The sequence below is a fragment of the Cololabis saira genome, chromosome 23, assembly GCF_033807715.1.
Source record: "Cololabis saira isolate AMF1-May2022 chromosome 23, fColSai1.1, whole genome shotgun sequence".
Classification (NCBI taxonomy): Eukaryota; Metazoa; Chordata; class Actinopteri; order Beloniformes; family Belonidae; genus Cololabis; species Cololabis saira.
The window spans coordinates 33262541-33281234 of NC_084609.1; the positions used below are offsets into that span (position 1 = coordinate 33262541).

Sequence of the window (18694 nt, forward strand, 5' to 3'; positions counted from 1 at the left end):
TCGGAATTATTGTTGGTAGTTGACCGGTAATTGATGCAGCCCTGTTTAGGCAAAGAAAAAAATTACAAATCTACACAAGATAAAATTTCATTTAATTTCATTATTATTTATTCCGATCATGGAAATATGCAAACAAAAAAAACAAACAAGTAAAATGACAACACAATCAAAAGCATATTCCATAAGCAGAAAGGAGCAGGAAGAAGAAAATCTCCCTCAAAACTAAACTGAACAATAATAACAGATGGTCTGCACAATTACTTAGTTAACATCACAAAGAAAGAAAAACAAAAATAATCAAAGATAGATTGTCTGTCTCCATACGCATATATTATACATTTTAACTATTTCATTGATACATTGCTATTTTTTTCTCTTTAAATTTCTTTTTAAAACGGAAATATGTTTATACAGCCCTTTAAATCATAATGTAATGAATTCCATAACTTAATTCCAACAACAGAAACACTCATCTGCTTTAAAGTTGTTTGGGCAAATAGATGTTTAAAATTAAATTTTCTACGACTATCTTCATTATTTGAACTGAAAGTAAAACATGTATTGTAAATTTTCTGGTAATTCTTTACATTTAGCTGCACATGATTGTGAATGTCTGTAACTTAACCAAATCATGGAGTTAATAAAATAAAGGAGTATCAGAGCTGATGATGATTGGAATAGTTTGCAGTGCACATGCAGTCCTCAATGTACTGAATACATTTGTTCGTATCATAAAAATGCATACTGAATATGAACACAGCTACATAAGCCACTAAACAGATCTTTACGTGTTTGTTACTGCACCACTTTAATGGTTTAGTATCGGCAACAATAATTGGGGTGTTTGTCTCAGATGTGCTGCCTCCTTGAAACTGCCTCTTATTGGAATGAGTTTATTAGACACTGTGTTCACCTCAGGGTGACTCCTGTTTGAAATCAATCTACTGTGACTCCTTGTCAGCCCGCTGGCATTTTCTGCAGCATTAACAGTAAACCAGTCGGCCTGTAAACAGGCACAAACCTCACGATGAGCACTTATATGCAATCTCTTTAAAATACATCAGTTAAAATCTTGAGAAGGTTATAACACATATTTTTTTAAGTTTGTACACTTTGAGTAAATCAAATGAATTACCTTGTTGTAGCTGACTTTTTATGCAAGTTTTTGGCATCAATTTGAAAAAGATGGTGTCTTTTTTCCAGAACCAGTGACTTAAAGAAACTCAGCAAACTGATAAAGAAGCCTGGGTACTAAGTGTAGCCTGTGCAACTATTCATTTCCCTTTGGGGGATAAAGTATTTTTTAATTTTAATTGAACTGAATTTGAATTAATGAAATATATACATATATATAAAACGCACATGCATTGTTCACCACCTGTATCTTATCAACAGTGAATTAGTACCGGATACACACACATATATATATATATATATCTGGCTTTTTTAGGTCACTGGGTCTGACAGAAAGATATAGGGCGAGGAGAAAGCAGAGGTCCTGTGTTAGCTACAGGGGGTCTCTACTGAGCTCGCTCGGCCAATTTGCCAGAGGGTGAAGCTTCAAATTACAGAAACCAATGTCATGTGCAATAAACTATAAACCTTCTAACCTTACCAGGTCTTCAATATAAATGTGTTTCTGGCTGCCAAACTGCAGCAGCTTACAGGGCTGTCCTGGACATCACAGATTAAAAACAAAAAAGGTGCTGCTGCTCCTTTTTGTTTTGACCATATAAGTCCAGTTCTTAGATCTTTACACTGGCTTCCTGTCTGTCCCAGAACAGAGGTTAAATCCAGCTGCTGGTTCAGAAATGTCTGAGAATACATCTGTGATCTCCTGGTCCATGATGAACCAACCAGAACCCTCAGGTCGTCAGGGCCACGCCCACTTTCTGTACCCAGAGTTGGAACCAAACATAGTGAGACAGCGTTCAGCTTTTAAGCTCCTCACCTGTGGAACAAACTCCCAGAATGCATCAGGGCTGCTGAAACTCAGTTCCTTTAAGTCGAGGTTGAACACCTTTTTATTTACTGCTGCATTTCAGTCATCTCCCATAATGCACTGCAACCTCTATTTCTTGCATTTCATTTGTTAATTCTTTTGAACAGATATCTGCTTGTCTTTAAGTATTGCTTTTTAACTCTTTTATACACTGGGGCTTTCAAATTTGTTTCAAAACTTAATCATATTTTAAATCCTGTAAACTCTGTCTCGGTTAGAGTCCCTCAGGTTTGAGTCCTGAACATTCTGTTATGTTTTATTTTATTGCTTTCCTTTATTTTGTTTAAACTTTAAATCATGCTTTTTTATTTTGTAATGTCTTTGTTAAGTATTGTAAATCACCTTGTCGTTGTGTTGTTGCACATTAAAATATGGGTCCCGGCCCATCAATTGTCTTTCAGTTACATAAAGAAATTAAAGCTGCAAGCAGCAATGAACGGGCCCTCGCACTCATGGCCACCCCCCACCCCCGGGTTCCTCCCACATTCCCAGGTCAATAATACTACAAAAAGTGCATTTGCTGTTCACATAAAACTCAACTTATCATCATAAGCTTATCAGAAATGACACCACCCACGACTCTCTATGTCAAACCATTCAAAAGTTATGGCAGAAAATAGGAATTATGAGATATCGACCAATCAGAAGAAGGGGTGGAGCCAATTTACACCAATGAAGGTTGAGGACTCTAAAGCAAGTCTGATGACACCACCCACGGGTCTTTATGTCAAACCATTCAAAAGTTATGGCAGAAAGTAGGAACTATCAAATATGGACCAACCAGATGAAGGGGGGGTGCGCTTTTTGGCGTCTATCGTTGCCAGGGTAACGCTTTTGAAAGAGAAAAGTAATGTCCATTGTTGCAGGATGGAGACGCACATTTTGATGTATAACACACCTGGGTGCACGTTACGGTTCGGGCCGTATTAACTGACGAAGAAATGGCATAAATTGAGCCAAAATTACACGATTAATTCAAAATGGCCGACTTCCTGTTTGGTTTGGGCCATGGCGCCAAGAGACTTTTCTTTAAGTTGCGACATGATACAGGTGTGTACCGATTTTCCTGCATGTACGTCAAATGTATTGTGGGGCTTGAGGCACAAAGTTTTCTAGGGGGCGCTGTTGAGCCATTAGGCCACGTCCATTAATGCAAACCGTTAAATATCTAATTTTTCGCCAGGCCTGGCGCAAAATTTGGTGACTTTTGGGGCACGTTTAGGGGGGAAAAAAAGCCCTTATTTTGTCAGAAGAAGGAAAAAAAAAATTCCTACAGATACAATAGGGTGTCAGTGCTCGGGCCCTAATAAACATACAAACAAAACAGACATGTTTTTTTAAATTTTAAATATAAATAAAAGATCCATTTCCATTCCATTCAACAAAAAAAGGATGGATAATGGATGGATAAATAAAACTAAATATTTACAAACATAGCCAAATGTTTCATGCAGTAATGAAGTAGTAGTACTTTTTACATCTACGGCCTATGTTTCTTATCATATACAGTACTACACATGCTTGGTTTGGATCAAACTAATTAAAATATTAAGCTTTTTGACGGATTATCAGATTATGTATTACACCATGTATTTGGTCCGACCTTTTTCCAGATTCTCCTCATCTTGTCGCTAATGCAAACTAAAAATCAAACCATACATAATAAAAGAAAAAGTTAATACTCACCATTTATAACTGGGGTGTATACAACAATCCCAGCTAAATTTGGGTCGGACACCGTTTTGTCCAGGATGAGCCCCCCGATGCTGCAGAACACAACATAATAATAAAAAATGTCATTTTAATGTGACAAAAAAGGGGACAGAGAGACAAAGAAAGCATCGTCTAAGCTAAATTGAGCTGTATGATCTCAACACTAAACGTGTCTGCCTTCTGACAAGTTCTGCATGAAAGACTTCATCAGCTTTATCTATTGTTGATGATAGAATAGAGGCTGGAATCCAGCGCAAGAGATAAGAAGAATAAGCTACTTTTGAATTTTTCAAGTGTCAGCTAATATTATTCAGTACCAATTTGCATTTTCTTTCTTCAAATTATGAACCCTGCTCTGTGCTGAGAAATGTGCATGGTGATTCCCTCACTACTGGCTCCATTTGTAAGCTGGCCAGGCCCAAGGGTGCCGGAGGGGGTTTGTGCTCAGGTGCTGCAATTTGTTTAGAGGATGACTCATCAAGCAAACCAGACACTGGAAGACAGAGTTGCATTTCTTTGTCCTTTCAAGACCCCACACACACACGCACACGCGCACACACACACACGCACACACACACACCTACTGATGACCATGGCGGTGATGACTGGCTCCCATCCAGAGTAGAGCAGGGTGCGGCTGGCAGGATGCTTGGAGGAGATCACGATCCACAGAGGAGTCAGACACATAAAGAAGGCGCAAACCAACGATGATACATACGGATACGAGTCTAGGAAAAAGGGAGAGGAGAAATGGATGCTGAAATGATGCCTATCCAGACTATGTGAAGGGGGAGCATGAGATGACGAGTTTGTTTGTCAGGCAGCTTCTCTGTAAACTTCTAATTTACATTCAGCAGTTTTGAGGCAGACACAGTTTTTAACCCACAGTGGACCCAGCACTTGCACTGTATTACTGTCTCAATTCTTAGATGTTTCATTTTTTTCCTCACTTCATAGGAGAACAGAAAAGGTAATTTTAGTGAGAGACTATTAAGGAAGAAAGTTGAAAATATCAGATTCATTTGGGTTTTCTCAAAATGTACACATGTACAGAACAGGAAGTGGAAAAACTAACCTACTTCTTACCCAACCATTTTCTGTAAATCCCATTTGGGATTATTTCATCACAGTAGGTATCTATCAAGAATGCTGCAACCAATCTTACAGAATCATCTCCATTATGATGGTGTGCCAGAACAACAAAGGGGAGCGCCAAAGACTTCACTCACACACAAGCTGATTACTTTGTCAACAGTGCTACAGCTTCACTGCATAAACAATTCAACAATGTTTCTCTTCTAAAATTAAGGGTAATTATTCAGAGAAGCTTATTGGTGTAAATTACTACACAAGAAAGAAACCCCTCCTTGAACCACCACCTTACTGTGGTGGAGGGGTTTGTGTTGCCCGAATGATCCTAGAGCTATGTTGTCAGGGGCATTACGCCCCTGGTAGGGTCTCCCATGGCAAACAGGTCTCTGTATGATCGGAGCAGGACACACTTCTCTGCTGCTTCTCGAGGACCAACGCCTGCCAACAAAACTATAAGATTACATGATGTAACTGGTAACTCTAACCAGGTGCCTAGCAAAATAGAAGTGGTTACAGTTCCCCGCCCTCCACTAGTTCACCAGGTGCGGCGTTATAGAGGCGTTAACCAAAATAATCTTGTAAAAATTAAAACCAATGCACATTTGGTACCAATAAGAGACCGAAAAATTAGATGTGGACTACTAAATATACGATCGTTAAGCTCCAAGTCTCTGTTAGTAAACGATATAATTACAGAGAGCAGGAGTGATATTTTCTGTTTAACAGAAACATGGTTACAGGAGGAAGAGTATGTTAGTTTGAATGAATCAACTCCGCCCGGCTACTTTAATCATCACATTCCTAGAAGCACGGGCCGAGGCGGAGGAGTCGCAGCAATTTATAACTCCAGTCTCCAAACAAAAACTGAACCTAAGTGCAATCATAATACGTTTGAAAGCCTCACGCTTAGTCTGAAATTTCCGAGCTGGAATTCAGAGAAGCCAGTTGTGTTAGTGGTAGTGTATCGGCCCCCTACTGGTGCTTATCTAGAGTTTTTGTCTGAATTTTCAGATTTCCTTTCTGGATTATTGATCAGTACAGATAAATTCATCATAGTGGGTGATTTTAATATTCATATGGATGTTGAAAGCGATAATCTTAAATTAGCTTTCAATTCTCTTCTAGAATCAATGGGTATCTCACAAAAAGTGGACGGGCCGACGCATTGTTTTGGTCATACTCTCGATCTCGTTCTCACCTACGGTGTTGAAACTGATGGTCTGTTGGTGTCACCTGTTAACTCCCTTTTATCCGACCATTATTTAATAACGTTGGAATTGAATGTTGTTGATGTCGAAGTGCAGGGCAGGAGGTATTATTTTAGCAGATGTTTGTCTGATGAAGCTATTGCTAAATTTAAGGAGACCATTGCTCGTCTTGCGACAGTGGAAAATAGTGAAGCCTCTACTGAAGCAATAGAGGCCAGTGACCTGGGTTCTACCTCTGATGCTGATGTTGATTTTCTTGTTAGTAACACTGCTGATCTGTTGCACTCAGCTTTAGATGAAGTTGCTCCTTTGAAAAGGAGGGTTTCTAGCCGCAGGAGCTTAACTCCCTGGTACAATTCAGATATTCGCATGTTGAAACAAAGCGTGCATAAAATAGAAAGGAAGTGGTACTCTTGTAAGTCTGTAGACTCTTATCGTGAATGGAAAGATATTCTAATAGTATATAAAAAAGCCATTCGCAAAGCCAGAACAGCTTATTATTCAACGTTGATAGAGGATAACAAAAGTAACCCACGTTTTCTGTTCAGCACTGTAGCCAGGCTGACAAAGAGTCACAACTCTGTTGAGCCGTGTATTCCTGCAGCTCTCAGTAGTGAAGACTTTATGGGCTTCTTTAACAGTAAAATCACGAGAATTAGAGAAGAAATCAACCAGCCGGTTGTGGGCGTTTCTTCAGCTTTAGCGACTTCCCTAGGCTCTGACTTGTCTCTAGACTGTTTTGATCCTATAGACCTCCTTGAGCTGACCTCACTCGTCAATAGAGCTAAGTCAACCACATGTATGTTAGACCCCATCCCGACTCGACTATTCAAAAATGTTTTTTCTCTTATTGGTGGGACAATACTGGACCAAATCAACTTATCCCTAAGTTTAGGATATGTACCACAGGTTTTCAAAGTGGCAGTAATTAAACCTTTACTTAAAAAACCTTCCCTTGACCCAGACACCTTAGCTAATTATAGACCAATTTCCAACCTTCCATTTGTATCTAAAATTCTGGAAAAGGCAGTTTCAAGCCAGTTATGTGACTATTTGTATAGAAATGATCTGTTTGAAGTCTTTCAGTCAGGGTTCAGAATGCATCATAGCACAGAGACAGCACTTGTTCGAGTCACGAATGACCTCCTTATGGCCTCAGATAAGGGATTAGTTTCCATATTGGTTTTACTGGACCTCAGATAAGGGATTAGTGTCCATACTGGTTCTACTGGACCTCAGTGCTGCTTTTGACACTGTAGATCATGGCATTTTACTGCACAGGTTAGAGCATGTTGTTGGGATTAAAGGGACAGCTCTATGTTGGTTTAAATCATATCTATCTGACAGGTTCCAGTTTGTTCATGTACATGAGGTTTCTTCAGAACAGTCAAGGGTCTGTTATGGTGTTCCGCAGGGTTCAGTGCTAGGGCCAATCTTGTTCAGTTTATACATGCAGCCATTGGGAAGTATAATCCAGAATCACGGCATACACTTTCATTGTTATGCTGATGATACGCAGCTCTACTTGTCTATGAAGCCGGATGAAACAGAACCGTTAGTTAAACTTCAGGCATGTCTTAGGGACATCAAGGACTGGATGTCCAGAAATTTCTTGCTTCTAAATTCAGATAAAACAGAGGTTATCATTCTTGGTCCAGAGCATCTTAGGAAGGGATTAGATGGTGTTGCGATGGCTTCCAGTGCAACTGTGAGAAACCTTGGTGTTGTTTTCGATCAGGATTTGTCGTTTAAACATTATGTTAATCAGGTTTGTAAAATAGCATTTTTCCATCTCCGTAATATTGCAAAAATTAGGAAAATCCTCTCGCAGAGTGATGCAGAAAAACTAGTTCATGCGTTTGTATCTTCTAGACTGGATTACTGTAATGTGTTGTTAGCAGGATGTCCAAGTAATTTGCTGAATAGGCTCCAGCTGATCCAGAATGCAGCAGCACGAGTGCTGACAGGAATTAGCAGGAGAGACCACGTCTCTCCAGTGTTAGCGTCGCTCCATTGGCTACCTGTAAAATTCAGAATTCAATTTAAAATTTTATTACTTACATATAAAGCCCAAAACGGCTTAGCTCCGCAGTATTTACAAGATTTGATAGTGCCTTATGTTCCTGGCAGAGCTCTCCGGTCCCAGGGTGCAGGCTTACTCGTAGTTCCTAGAGTATCTAAATGTAGATTTGGAGGGCAGGCGTTCTGCTATCAGGCACCATTACTATGGAACCAACTTCCAATCTGGGTTAAGGAGGCTGACACCACCTCCACCTTTAAAACTAAACTTAAAACATTTCTGTTTAGTAAAGCCTATAGTTAGTGTTTAGTAAACCTCTAGCTGGTGTTGGTAAATCTCTAGGTAGTGTAAACTTTAGTGTGTTAGAGTCAGTAGTCATAGTCGCAGCTATAGAACAAGACTATAATAGTTAGTCTCAAATATAGCTTCGCGGTAGATATGCTGCTATAGGCTTATGCTGCAGGGGGGCACCGACATGATCCACTGGGCGGTGCCTCTCACCCTTCTTCTCCTCTCCTTTTCCCTGCCTCTCTTCTCCATTACCATTTTTATTTATTATAAATATCTCATAGCTATCATTTTTGTCCATTGTTCCTGTAGTTTCTTGTGCCGGCCCCCCTTTTTTCTCTTTTGTGTATGTTTGCAGGCCGGAGCCTCAGGAGCTGCGTTCTGGCCTGTGTTCCCGGCCCTCCCCCCCCCTCTGGTCATCCCATTGCTTCTTCCACCTGCCTACCCTCGTCCCTCGTCCCTAGGGAGGTGTTCCAGGCATGTCCCTTGTCCCTAGGGAGGTATTCCAGGCATGTCCCTCCGGGAGGAGACCCTGAGGAAGACCCAGGACACGCTGAAGAGACTAAGTCTCTCGGCTGGCCTGGAAACGACTCTGATTCCCCTCGGAAGAGATGGAGGAAGAGCTGGAGGAAGAGCTGGAGGAAGAGCTGGAGGAAGAGCTGGAGGAAGAGCTGGAGGAAGAGCTGGAGGAAGAGCTGGAGGAAGAGCTGGAGGAAGAGCTGGAGGAAGAGCTGGAGGAAGAGCTGGAGGAAAAGCTGGAGGAAAAGCTGGAGGAAAAGCTGGAGTTGGGGGTAAGGGAAGTCTGGGCATCTCTGCTCAGACTGCTGCCCCATTGAACCGAAAACGGATGAGCAGAAAAAAAAAATATGGATTCCTGTCATTTGGAAGAATTAAAATAGACGGGAAACATACTTGAGGTTGATAAAGAGGCTAGTCTTTTGAAAAGCTAGAGCTTTTTAATCATTAATTCCCTCTAAAACTCTCCCTGTTTCGTGTTGGTCTTTCCTGGTTTACACAGATTACTTCTAACATGAGACCGTTGATTCAGAAACCACGCATCGGAAACTAAATTCATCTTTGTGCAGATTTCCAGTTTCCAGACAAATCAGCTGATCTCGTGCTTGTCGTGACTCTAAAGTTACAACAGCTCTGAGTGCAGCTCCTGTCTAATATGAAATGCTGTGCTTTGGGGAGTATAATGCATCGCAAGTTAGCAATATACTAGCAGTATAACTGAACATGAACTTTCCTGCCAAGGAATCTTGCAGAATAGAGGAGGGACCTGTTAGAGTGGGGATAGAAAACAAGAATGAGATGCTACTAGCGTAAGAGTCCATGTTGCACTAGCATGTTAACTTTAGTGGAGAAAAAATAAACATGGAAAGGAAATTCCGTGCCATCTGAAGATTGCTCTGCACCTTGTGTTATCCCTGATCTCCATGTGGTGTCACATCAACTCTCCAGATCCCAGCTCAAAAGTGATGAGAGTGGGCGGGGTGTGAAAGTGTGATACAATGCACCATAGTAACTATCTTGTAGGGCCAATACACCCCCTACTTTCTACCACTAGCCCGCCCTCACTACCACTACCCCTAAAAATTAGGCCACAAATTTTAGGGCCCTTGCAATCTTCCCTGGGGCCTGTCCCAATACTCCTACTTTCAGCACCACCCCTAAATTTTGCGCGCTACTTCGCTTTCTTACGTTTGCACATACGTCACACCATATCAGGAAGCCCAGAGCTAAAAGCTGTTTTAATTTCAGCTGTAGCGCTGTTAATATGCCACTTTATTAAGTTTTAATATTTTTTCAGGCGTAAAAGTAACCGTTAAGATCCCCAACCTGGGCTCAGTTTATCCAAATAACGCCTGTTAAGAAAATTTCGGGATGAAAACTCTGGAGTTGATTTATGGTTCCGCATTAAATCGACGCAGAGCCTACGGCGTAGGGTACGGCGTACGGCGCGCGTCGCCGCGTAACCTACGCCGTAGGCTCTGCGTTGGTGTAACGCGGAACCATAAATCAGCCTTTATTCTGGCGAGGTTTGAAAAAGACTTCGCAACAACGGGCAAACGAGTGATTATGTACATTCACTGAGTGAATATTATGAAAGTAAAATATATATTTCTCGCTAGAAATGTAATCAAAACGCATTTTTATCAAGAAACTAACTCAAAATATTGATTTTATTCACAAAAAAATAAGAAATGTCCGCCATGTTTTTTTTTTTTTAATTCAGTCCGCAAATGACGACGAAAACCATTCTGGGAAATTTTTCTGTTCCTAGATCAGCTAGGGTGCATCTGAAAACCCTAGCTGTGTGAGGAATTGGGACACCACTACCCTCACGGGAACGCGCAAAATTTAGGGGTAGGACTGAAAAGTAGGGGAAGTGGGGGTATTGGGACAGGGCCAAAGTGTCCAGCCCACCGCCTTCTTATCACACCAAATGAGGCTAGGGGGGAATCTGAGAACTCAGATTACCAACGTATTTGTTCATAAAAGGTGTATATGCATTTTTCACTCTTTTGCTTTTGCAAACAGCCACTTCCAGCGTTTTGTCTCTAACTGGCAGGCACTGGCCGTGAACGTCACATAATGCTTCAGTTCATTTTAATTGTTAAGGGATGGCAGCATGCTGGAGACCCAAGCTGTGTAGCACATTGTAAACTGAGTAACTAGTTGGCAAAATAAACTCTGTCAAAACTGCATTTATTCTTACAAAAATGTCTCACTGGCATACAAGTTAGTTTCCAACTATGGCTCATTTTCAAGTGTTAAAAGTCCTATAATGTGTTAAACACAACATAAGATAAACAATGACACAACATATTACAAGGAGAGCGATGAGTTTGACTTGTTTTGCAGCCAAAGAAGCTGTGCACATGGATCCAAAATCAACAGCAGGAAGACTAAAAAACGGTGTATAAATGTATACTCCCAAACCTAAAAACAACTGAAGAGGGGAGGGGGCAAGAGAGTCTGAGAACGTCACATAAAAACAAACTACTCCATGTCATTGCTATTAAACATGGTGATACTGCATCCTGGGTGTACCTGCTCCTGCATTCTGGAAGTTTCCTTCAATTAATCTGGGCTCAGAATACTGTTTTCTTTTCCTATATTTACCCAATTTTAAGACCAAATAAGGGACAGTAACCGTATGTGACCTGCAACAACCCTGTTTACCAAACGCTCTCCTAAAATAAAGCCACTTCAGTTCCTGCAGCTCTTGGCTGGAATTTAGAAAACATCGTTTGGACAATCTTGTGGTTTTAATTCTTAGCTTTGACTGTTTTCTGTTAAATTTGAAGTTTTAAAATCAATCTGCCTGAGCCAGAGACAAGCAGGGCCACCGCCTTGAGAAGGACACAGCCAGAGAGAGTTGCTGCCTAGCATTGGGAAATGTTTGTTGAATACATTTAACTCCAAAAGCTTCTGTTTATAATAGTGAACATCTACAGGACTGTCTCAGAAAATTTGAATATTGTGATAAAGTCCTTTATTTTCTGTAATGCAAAAATATCATACATTCTGGATTCATTACAAATCAACTGAAATATTGCAAGCCTTTTATTATTTTAATATTGCTGATCATGGTTTAAAGCTTAAGAAAACTCAAATATCCTATCTCAAAAAATTAGAATATTCTGGGAATCTTAATCTTAAACTGTAAGCCATAATCAGCAATATTAAAATAATAAAAGGCTTGCAATATTTCAGTTGATTTGTAATGAATCCAGAATGTATGACTTTTTTTTTTTTTTATATAAATTGCATTACAGAAAATAAAGAACTTTATCACAATATTCAAATTTTCTGAGACAGTCCTGTATGCATCTATTATTATTATTATTATTATTATTATTATTATTATTATTATTATTGACCTTTATTTAACACGGATAAGAAACTCTTGAGATTTAAAAACACAGCTTCCAGTATGTGTCACCGACGTTTTTGGGTTGTTTTTTTTTTACATACACAAGTATTTTTACAATGATTGTTTTTTATGACTACATACAACAATGATGTGACAGTGCAGTGGGGACCTCTAGTGGCTGAACTGTTGCATGCAACTACATAACGCCACGTGAGGCCCAGAACAAGATTTGGTGTCACCACAGGTTTTGAACATAAAATTAGAACATTTATAATAAATGTGAAAGGAAATGTTGTCTGCAACATTTAGAAAAAGGTTATTTGGTCTCAGTCACAGTTATTATGTAACTGGGAAATAAAGTCATAAAATAGGTTTGTTCCTTAGATTTGGTAGATTTAATCTTTCCACTGCCCTAACCTGAAAAAGGTGTTACCAGTGAAATCTTGGAATCCAAATGTAACTTAATTTGTACCTTTATATGCAGGTTAGTCACACTACGGTTAAGATCAACTGCATTCATTAGACCGCTGAACTTTGATCCGACTATTTGGTGATGATATGCTTCTTTTCAGCTTGTTAATATTGTCAGCTTGAGTACTTTCCTGATGGTAAATAAGTAAGTACTTCATAATGTCCATCACAAATACCACTGATGTTCTTTGTTCCCCCTGCTGAGATGACATTAGAGCAGGGGTGTCAAACTCATTTTTCTTGGCGGGCCGGATTTGACCAACAGGATCTTTTCTTGAAATTTCTCGTTTTTTTTTCAAATTATGTAAGATACTTTTAATATAATTTTACAAAGATAAACAGAAACAAGTACGTTTTTTTTATATTTCGCTTTTTTATAGGAAGTTTAATTAAAAGCCAAATCTTTCTTATTACATCCGAGTGTTTCTTTGTGATTTAGAAATTTTTCCAGTACAATTAAGTGTATTCATTTTTAAAAATTGGCGTGGATATTTACGCCAGTGTGCCGAAAAAGTCAGCACTTCTCTTTTAACAGTTTTACTTTGTCACTATCCTCGTATTCAAAACTGAAATTCTCCGAAAAAATATTTTCTATCATCTTTTTTAGCAGTGATATTTTTCCTGCGAAAATATATAATAGTAGTCAGTTAATAAAAATAAACGGCCGTCTACAAAGAAATCGGCAAAGGCATTCTAGAAAACGAAAAAACAATGTCGAAAACTGCTCTCTTTGTGGAATAACGATGGATTTGTAGAAGAAATATATTAATCGGATTTGCTGCGATTCATGGCAATTATTTATGCCTTCCTTTTTAGTAAATTAACATTTTTGTTTTTTGCGTTGGAAACTTCTCGTGGGCCGCATGAAAATCTCTCTCGGGCCGCACATTTGACACCCCTGCATTAGAGAGTGACAGCAGAGCGCTGGCTCTTCAGAGCGCTGGCTCTGAAGAGCCAGCGCTCTGAAGAGCAGGCCCAATGAGTCCTGCCCTTTGGACCTTTCCAAGCCTCTTAAGCGGTGGTTGTTCACGTACCCAGGCACTTGTAGAGGCCCTGGCTGATCCCGGCCAGGATGGCCAGCGTGATGAGGTCACCGAAGCTGGCGGCGATGGGGGTGGCCACGTTGTCTGGGTTGATGCCAGTTTTCTTGGAGCCTACAATGACCCCCACCATGATGAAACCTGAACAAACAGATATGTGACAGTCGTACTGATGCTCATTACAATCACATTGTTCTGTAATCCAGCTGTTTTTAAAAATAACAGATCAAGTCAAATGACACTACTGGAATGAACAGAACTCCATTGAGTTTTATACCACGGTCTGTGTGAATACTGGATTCTGATTGGCTGGCAGGTGTACATTAAAAGTGATAATCTACACCTAGAAAACAAGTTTGGTCAAATTGCCTGGTAACTTTAATATCATTGCGCTGGATCAACTGCCAGGTGGTAACCACGGCAACGGAGATTCAGAGAAGAAGAGCCGGCTACCGCAGGACGGAGATATGAGGGATTTTGTCATTTCTTTTATTATTATTATATTTATTAATTTATTTGGTGAATTTAACAATTTTGATGACTGGGATCATGCAGAAGGAGATTTTTTTGAATGGTTGATCATATTTGTAGCTTAATAAAACGATTCAGGAAACTATCTGCAGGACTTTGATTGTTTGAAACAAATCTATTTCCTGTTTGTTACTGCAGCATAGCCGAGTGGAGCTGAGTGGATTAGAATATCTCCCATTGCTGAGTCGTATCTCAGGTCCGTCCTAGTTCCTGGAGAATCAACACTGTGTCCATTAAGGAGCTTATGGGACGGTAGTGATTGTTCCAGGTATTAGTCAGACCCTCAGGTGTTACCAGGGAAACTGAGTTATGGCTTGTTAAAAAACTTTGTAACTTACCAGGTTCCAACGGCTGCAGACGAGAGATGAAATAGTCGCTCAGCCGCTCAGCTGTGGTTGTTATAAAACTAATGATTTACACTGAAAACACATTAACCTTGTACTGTCTTTGGGTCAAAATGACCTCATTCTCCTGTCCATCTTTCCTCCTGCTCTCTCCTTCCTTCTTCCCTTCCTCTTTTCTCCCTTCCTTCCTTCTTTTCTCCCCTCGTACATTCTTTCCTTGTTTTCTCCTTTCCTTCCTTCATTCTTTTTTCCCTGCCTGCCTTCCTTCTTTCCTCCCTTCATTCCTTCTTTTTTCCCTTCCTTCCTTCCTTCCTTCCTTGTTTCTTTCCTGCCTGCCTTCCTTCTTTCCTCCCTCCCTTCCTTCCATCTTTTTTCACTTCCTTCTTTCCTCCCTTCATTTTCCCTTCCTTCCTTCCTTCCTTGTTTCTTTCCTGCCTTCCTTCCTTCGTTCTTTCCTCCCTCCCTTCCTTCCATCTTTTTTCCATTCCTTCCTTCTTTCCTCCCTTCCTTCATTCTATTCTCCCTTCCTTCCTTCTTTCCTCCCTTCCTTCATTCTATTCTCCCTTCCTTCCTTCTTTCCTTCCTCCCTTCCTTCCATGTTTTTTCCCTTCCTTCTTTCCTCCCTTCCTTCCTTCCTTCCTTCCTTCCTTCCTTCCTTCCTTCCTTCCTTCCTTCCTTCCTTCCTTCCTTCCTTCCTTCCTTCCTTCCTTCCTTCTTTTTTCCCTTCCTTCCTTCCTTCTTTCCTCCCTTCCTTCTTTCCTCCCTTCTTTCCTTCCTTCCTTCCTTCCTTCCTTCCTTCCTTCCTTCTTTCCTTCCTTCCTTCCTTCCTTCTTTCCTCCCTTCCTTCCTTCCTTCCTTCTTTTTTCCCTTCCTTTGATCTTTCCTCCCTTCTTTCCTTCCATCCTTCTTTTCTTCCTTCCTTCTTTCCTTCCTTCCTTCCTTCCTCCCTTCCTCCCTTCCTTCTTTCCTCCCTTCCTTCCTTCCATCTTTTTTCACTTCCTTCTTTCCTCCCTTCATTCCTTCTTTTTCCCTTCCTTCCTCCCTTCCTTCCATCTTTTTTCCATTCCTTCCTTCTTTCCTCCCTACCTTCCTTCCTTCCTTCCTTCCTTCCTTCTTTTTTCCCTTCCTTTGATCTTTCCTCCCTTCTTTCCTTCCATCCTTCTTTTCTCCCTTCCTTCCTTCCTCCCTTCTTCCTTCCTTCTTTTCTCCCTTCTTTTCTCCCTTCCTTCCTTCCTTCCTTCTTTCCTTCCTTCCTTCTTTCCTCCCTTCCTTCCTTCCTTCCTTCTTTCCTCCCTTCCTTCCTTCTTTTCTCCCTTCTTTTCTCCCTTCCTTCCTTCTTTGCTCCCTTCCTTCCTTCCTCCCTTCTTCCTTCCTTCTTTCCTCCCTTCCTTCCCTCTTTCCTCCCTTCCTTCCTTCTTTCCTCCCTTCTTTCCTCCCTTCCTTCCCTCTTTCCTCCCTTCCTTCCTTCCTTTCTCCCTTCCTTATTTTCTCCCTTCCTTCCTTCTTTTCTCCCTTCTTCCCTTCCTCCTCCCTTGACCTGAAGACAGCCCAAGGGTTAAAGCAGGACTTACTGATTTAATATTTATGTTTTTGGTAGGTGACTGTGGTCTAAGCGGATAAAGCTCTTCCAGGTGACATTAACATAAATATATGGACTTCACGGAGGCAAACCGTCCTCGTGCTTCACGACGGACGGTTCACGCCCCGCCAAGTCCGTATATTTATGATAATGTTCACGTTGTTGGGCATTATCCCTTATTTGTGCAGGCTCCAGACTGGCAAATTCAAGCCCAGTTGAATGAGTTTAGTTTCTTTGCCATGTGTTGTAAGATGAGCGTTGTTGTGAATTGAACAGAAGTATGCAGCAACAACAGCGAGGGATTATTTTAATCTGCGGGTGTTCCTGTGTGAGCTGTGTTTACCCTGCAGCATGGAGGCTATAAAGGCCGTGGCAACGCTGCTGGAGCACAGCAAAACAGCGTGGCTCATCTGAAACTTCCCTTCTGGGATCCAACCAAGAACCACGGCTGCTACCGCTGCCAGGAAACCCACGACAGTGGCCTGGACCTGGGACAGGGAGGAACATCGCTGTTAGTGCAAGTGTTACCCAGAACAAACCACACCAGCAGCTCAGCATCAGTTCATGAGTAGATGATCTGCAGCTCTGGTGCTCATCCCCTCTGTCAGCGGTAACACGCTAACTTCCTGCATCATAAATACAGTCTGGAGGGGAAATTATGTCAAACTCAATTTTTTGTTTTAGGTGATGAAATAATGAAAAAAAACATTATAATGATGATAATCAGGCAAAATAAAAACACATTCCTGCAGATATCAAATTTCCTTTTTTTTTTTCATTATGCACTTCGAGAAAAAAGTCGAAATGTCGAGAAAAAAGTTGAAATTTCAAGATTAAAATTGAAGTACAATTTCGAGAAAAAAGTCAAAATGTCGAGGAAAAAAGTCGAAATGTTGACAAAAAAGTCAAAATTTCAAGATTAAAGGAGCTGTATGTAAGAGCAATAATAAAACGAATCATAAAATGACCCCGATATGTCAACAGACATTTAAAAATCATGTTCATTTCAAATACTTATGTCACTGACAACAGCACTCAAGCCAGGATATTCCAGTTTAAAAAGAGGAGTTGCAGCCCTCAACTGATGTTTATGTTGTCATTTTTTGTTTTGGCCTGAAGCTCCACCCTCCACCTATCTCCCAATCACCAAGTCAGTATTATTTCTGAAGCTCCACCCTCCACCTATCTCCCAATCACCAAGTCAGTATTGTTTCTGAAGCTCCACCCTCCACCTATCTCCCAATCACCAAGTCAGTATTGTTTCTGAAGCTCCACCCTCCACCTATCTCCCAATCACCAAGTCAGTATTGTTTCTGAAGCTCCACCCTCCACCTATCTCCCAATCACCAAGTCAGTATTGTTTCTGAAGCTCCACCCTCCACCTATCTCCCAATCACCAAGTCAGTATTGTTTCTGAAGCTCCACCCTCCACCTATCTCCCAATCACCAAGTCAGTATTGTTTCTGAAGCTCCATCCTCCACCTATCTCCCAATCACCAAGTCAGTATTGTTTTGGCATCCGGGTTGCCAGCTCGGCTCTAATTATCGCAGCAGCTGCTACGAACGTGTTGGATGAAAAACCTGGCAACCTCTGGTCGGGGGGAGGAGGGGGAGGGTACACGCTGCTCAACAATATTTTGAAAGTGACTGCAGTACCAGTTTTGGCCATTTCTTAAAGACGGCTCCTTTAATGTTAAAGTACAATTTCGAGAAAAAAGTCGAAATTTCAAGATTAAAATTGAAGTACAATTTCGAGAAAAAAGTCAAAATGTGGAGGAAAAAAGTCGAAATGTCGACAAAAAAGTCAAAATGTCGACAAAAAAGTCGAAATTTCAAGATTAATGATAAAGTACAATTTCAAGAAAAAAGTCGAAATGTTGAGAAAAAAGGAAAAGAAAAAAAAAGAAAAAAAGAAGAAAAAAAGAAAAAAAAAAAGGTCAAACATTGTTGAAAAAGCTCCAGGAGCCAATAGGGCGGCGCTAAAGAGCGCTGCTCTAGAGCCGCGGGTTGCCGAGCCCTGCTCTAGATTCAAGACAGATTGTGTGCAGTTACCTGTTTCAGCGCCAGGTTGCCAATGATTAGGTTCCACTTTTCTATGGGGGAGTCCATCTTACCCACATTCACCTAAGTTCAAAGGCAGGACAGAAAAAGAGGGGGAAACTACATTTAAAGAAGATTTCTGAAGGTCTATCATTGAGTCAGAGCACCTTTATAAGCTACAGGTCAACAACACATTTAACCCATGATACCCGACTTTAGAGGACTCTCCTTCATCTGTATTGCGTTGAAGTGCTGTTTCTTACAATTATGCTTGTTACAAATTCATCTTTAGGTCAACAAATGCTAGAAAATGACAAAAAAGTGCCCAAGACACGACATATTCTGAGGTCTTGCTCATTGTATTCACCAAAAATGTTTACTTTTACTACAGAACACTTCTTAAAAAAATCTCAGCTACAACTTTCAGTTATGAAGTATATTGTAGTGTTGTAGTGTATTTTTAGTGAGTAAAATGTTACTAAT

The 18694-nt window shown here is 40.6% G+C and overlaps 1 protein-coding gene across 1 annotated transcript in view; it reads right to left on the bottom strand.

Annotated features, from left to right (window-relative positions):
* Positions 1–18694, bottom strand: part of slc41a2b (solute carrier family 41 member 2b) — a 38747-nt gene that overhangs the window by 9367 nt on the left and 10686 nt on the right. The window contains exons 4-8 of the mRNA XM_061714792.1: positions 18224–18295; positions 16515–16659; positions 13712–13858; positions 4296–4443; positions 3689–3768 (exon numbers count right to left, since the gene is read on the bottom strand). Coding sequence (XP_061570776.1) covers positions 3689–3768; positions 4296–4443; positions 13712–13858; positions 16515–16659; positions 18224–18295 — 592 coding nt within the window. The remainder of the gene's footprint in view (positions 1–3688; positions 3769–4295; positions 4444–13711; positions 13859–16514; positions 16660–18223; positions 18296–18694) is intronic.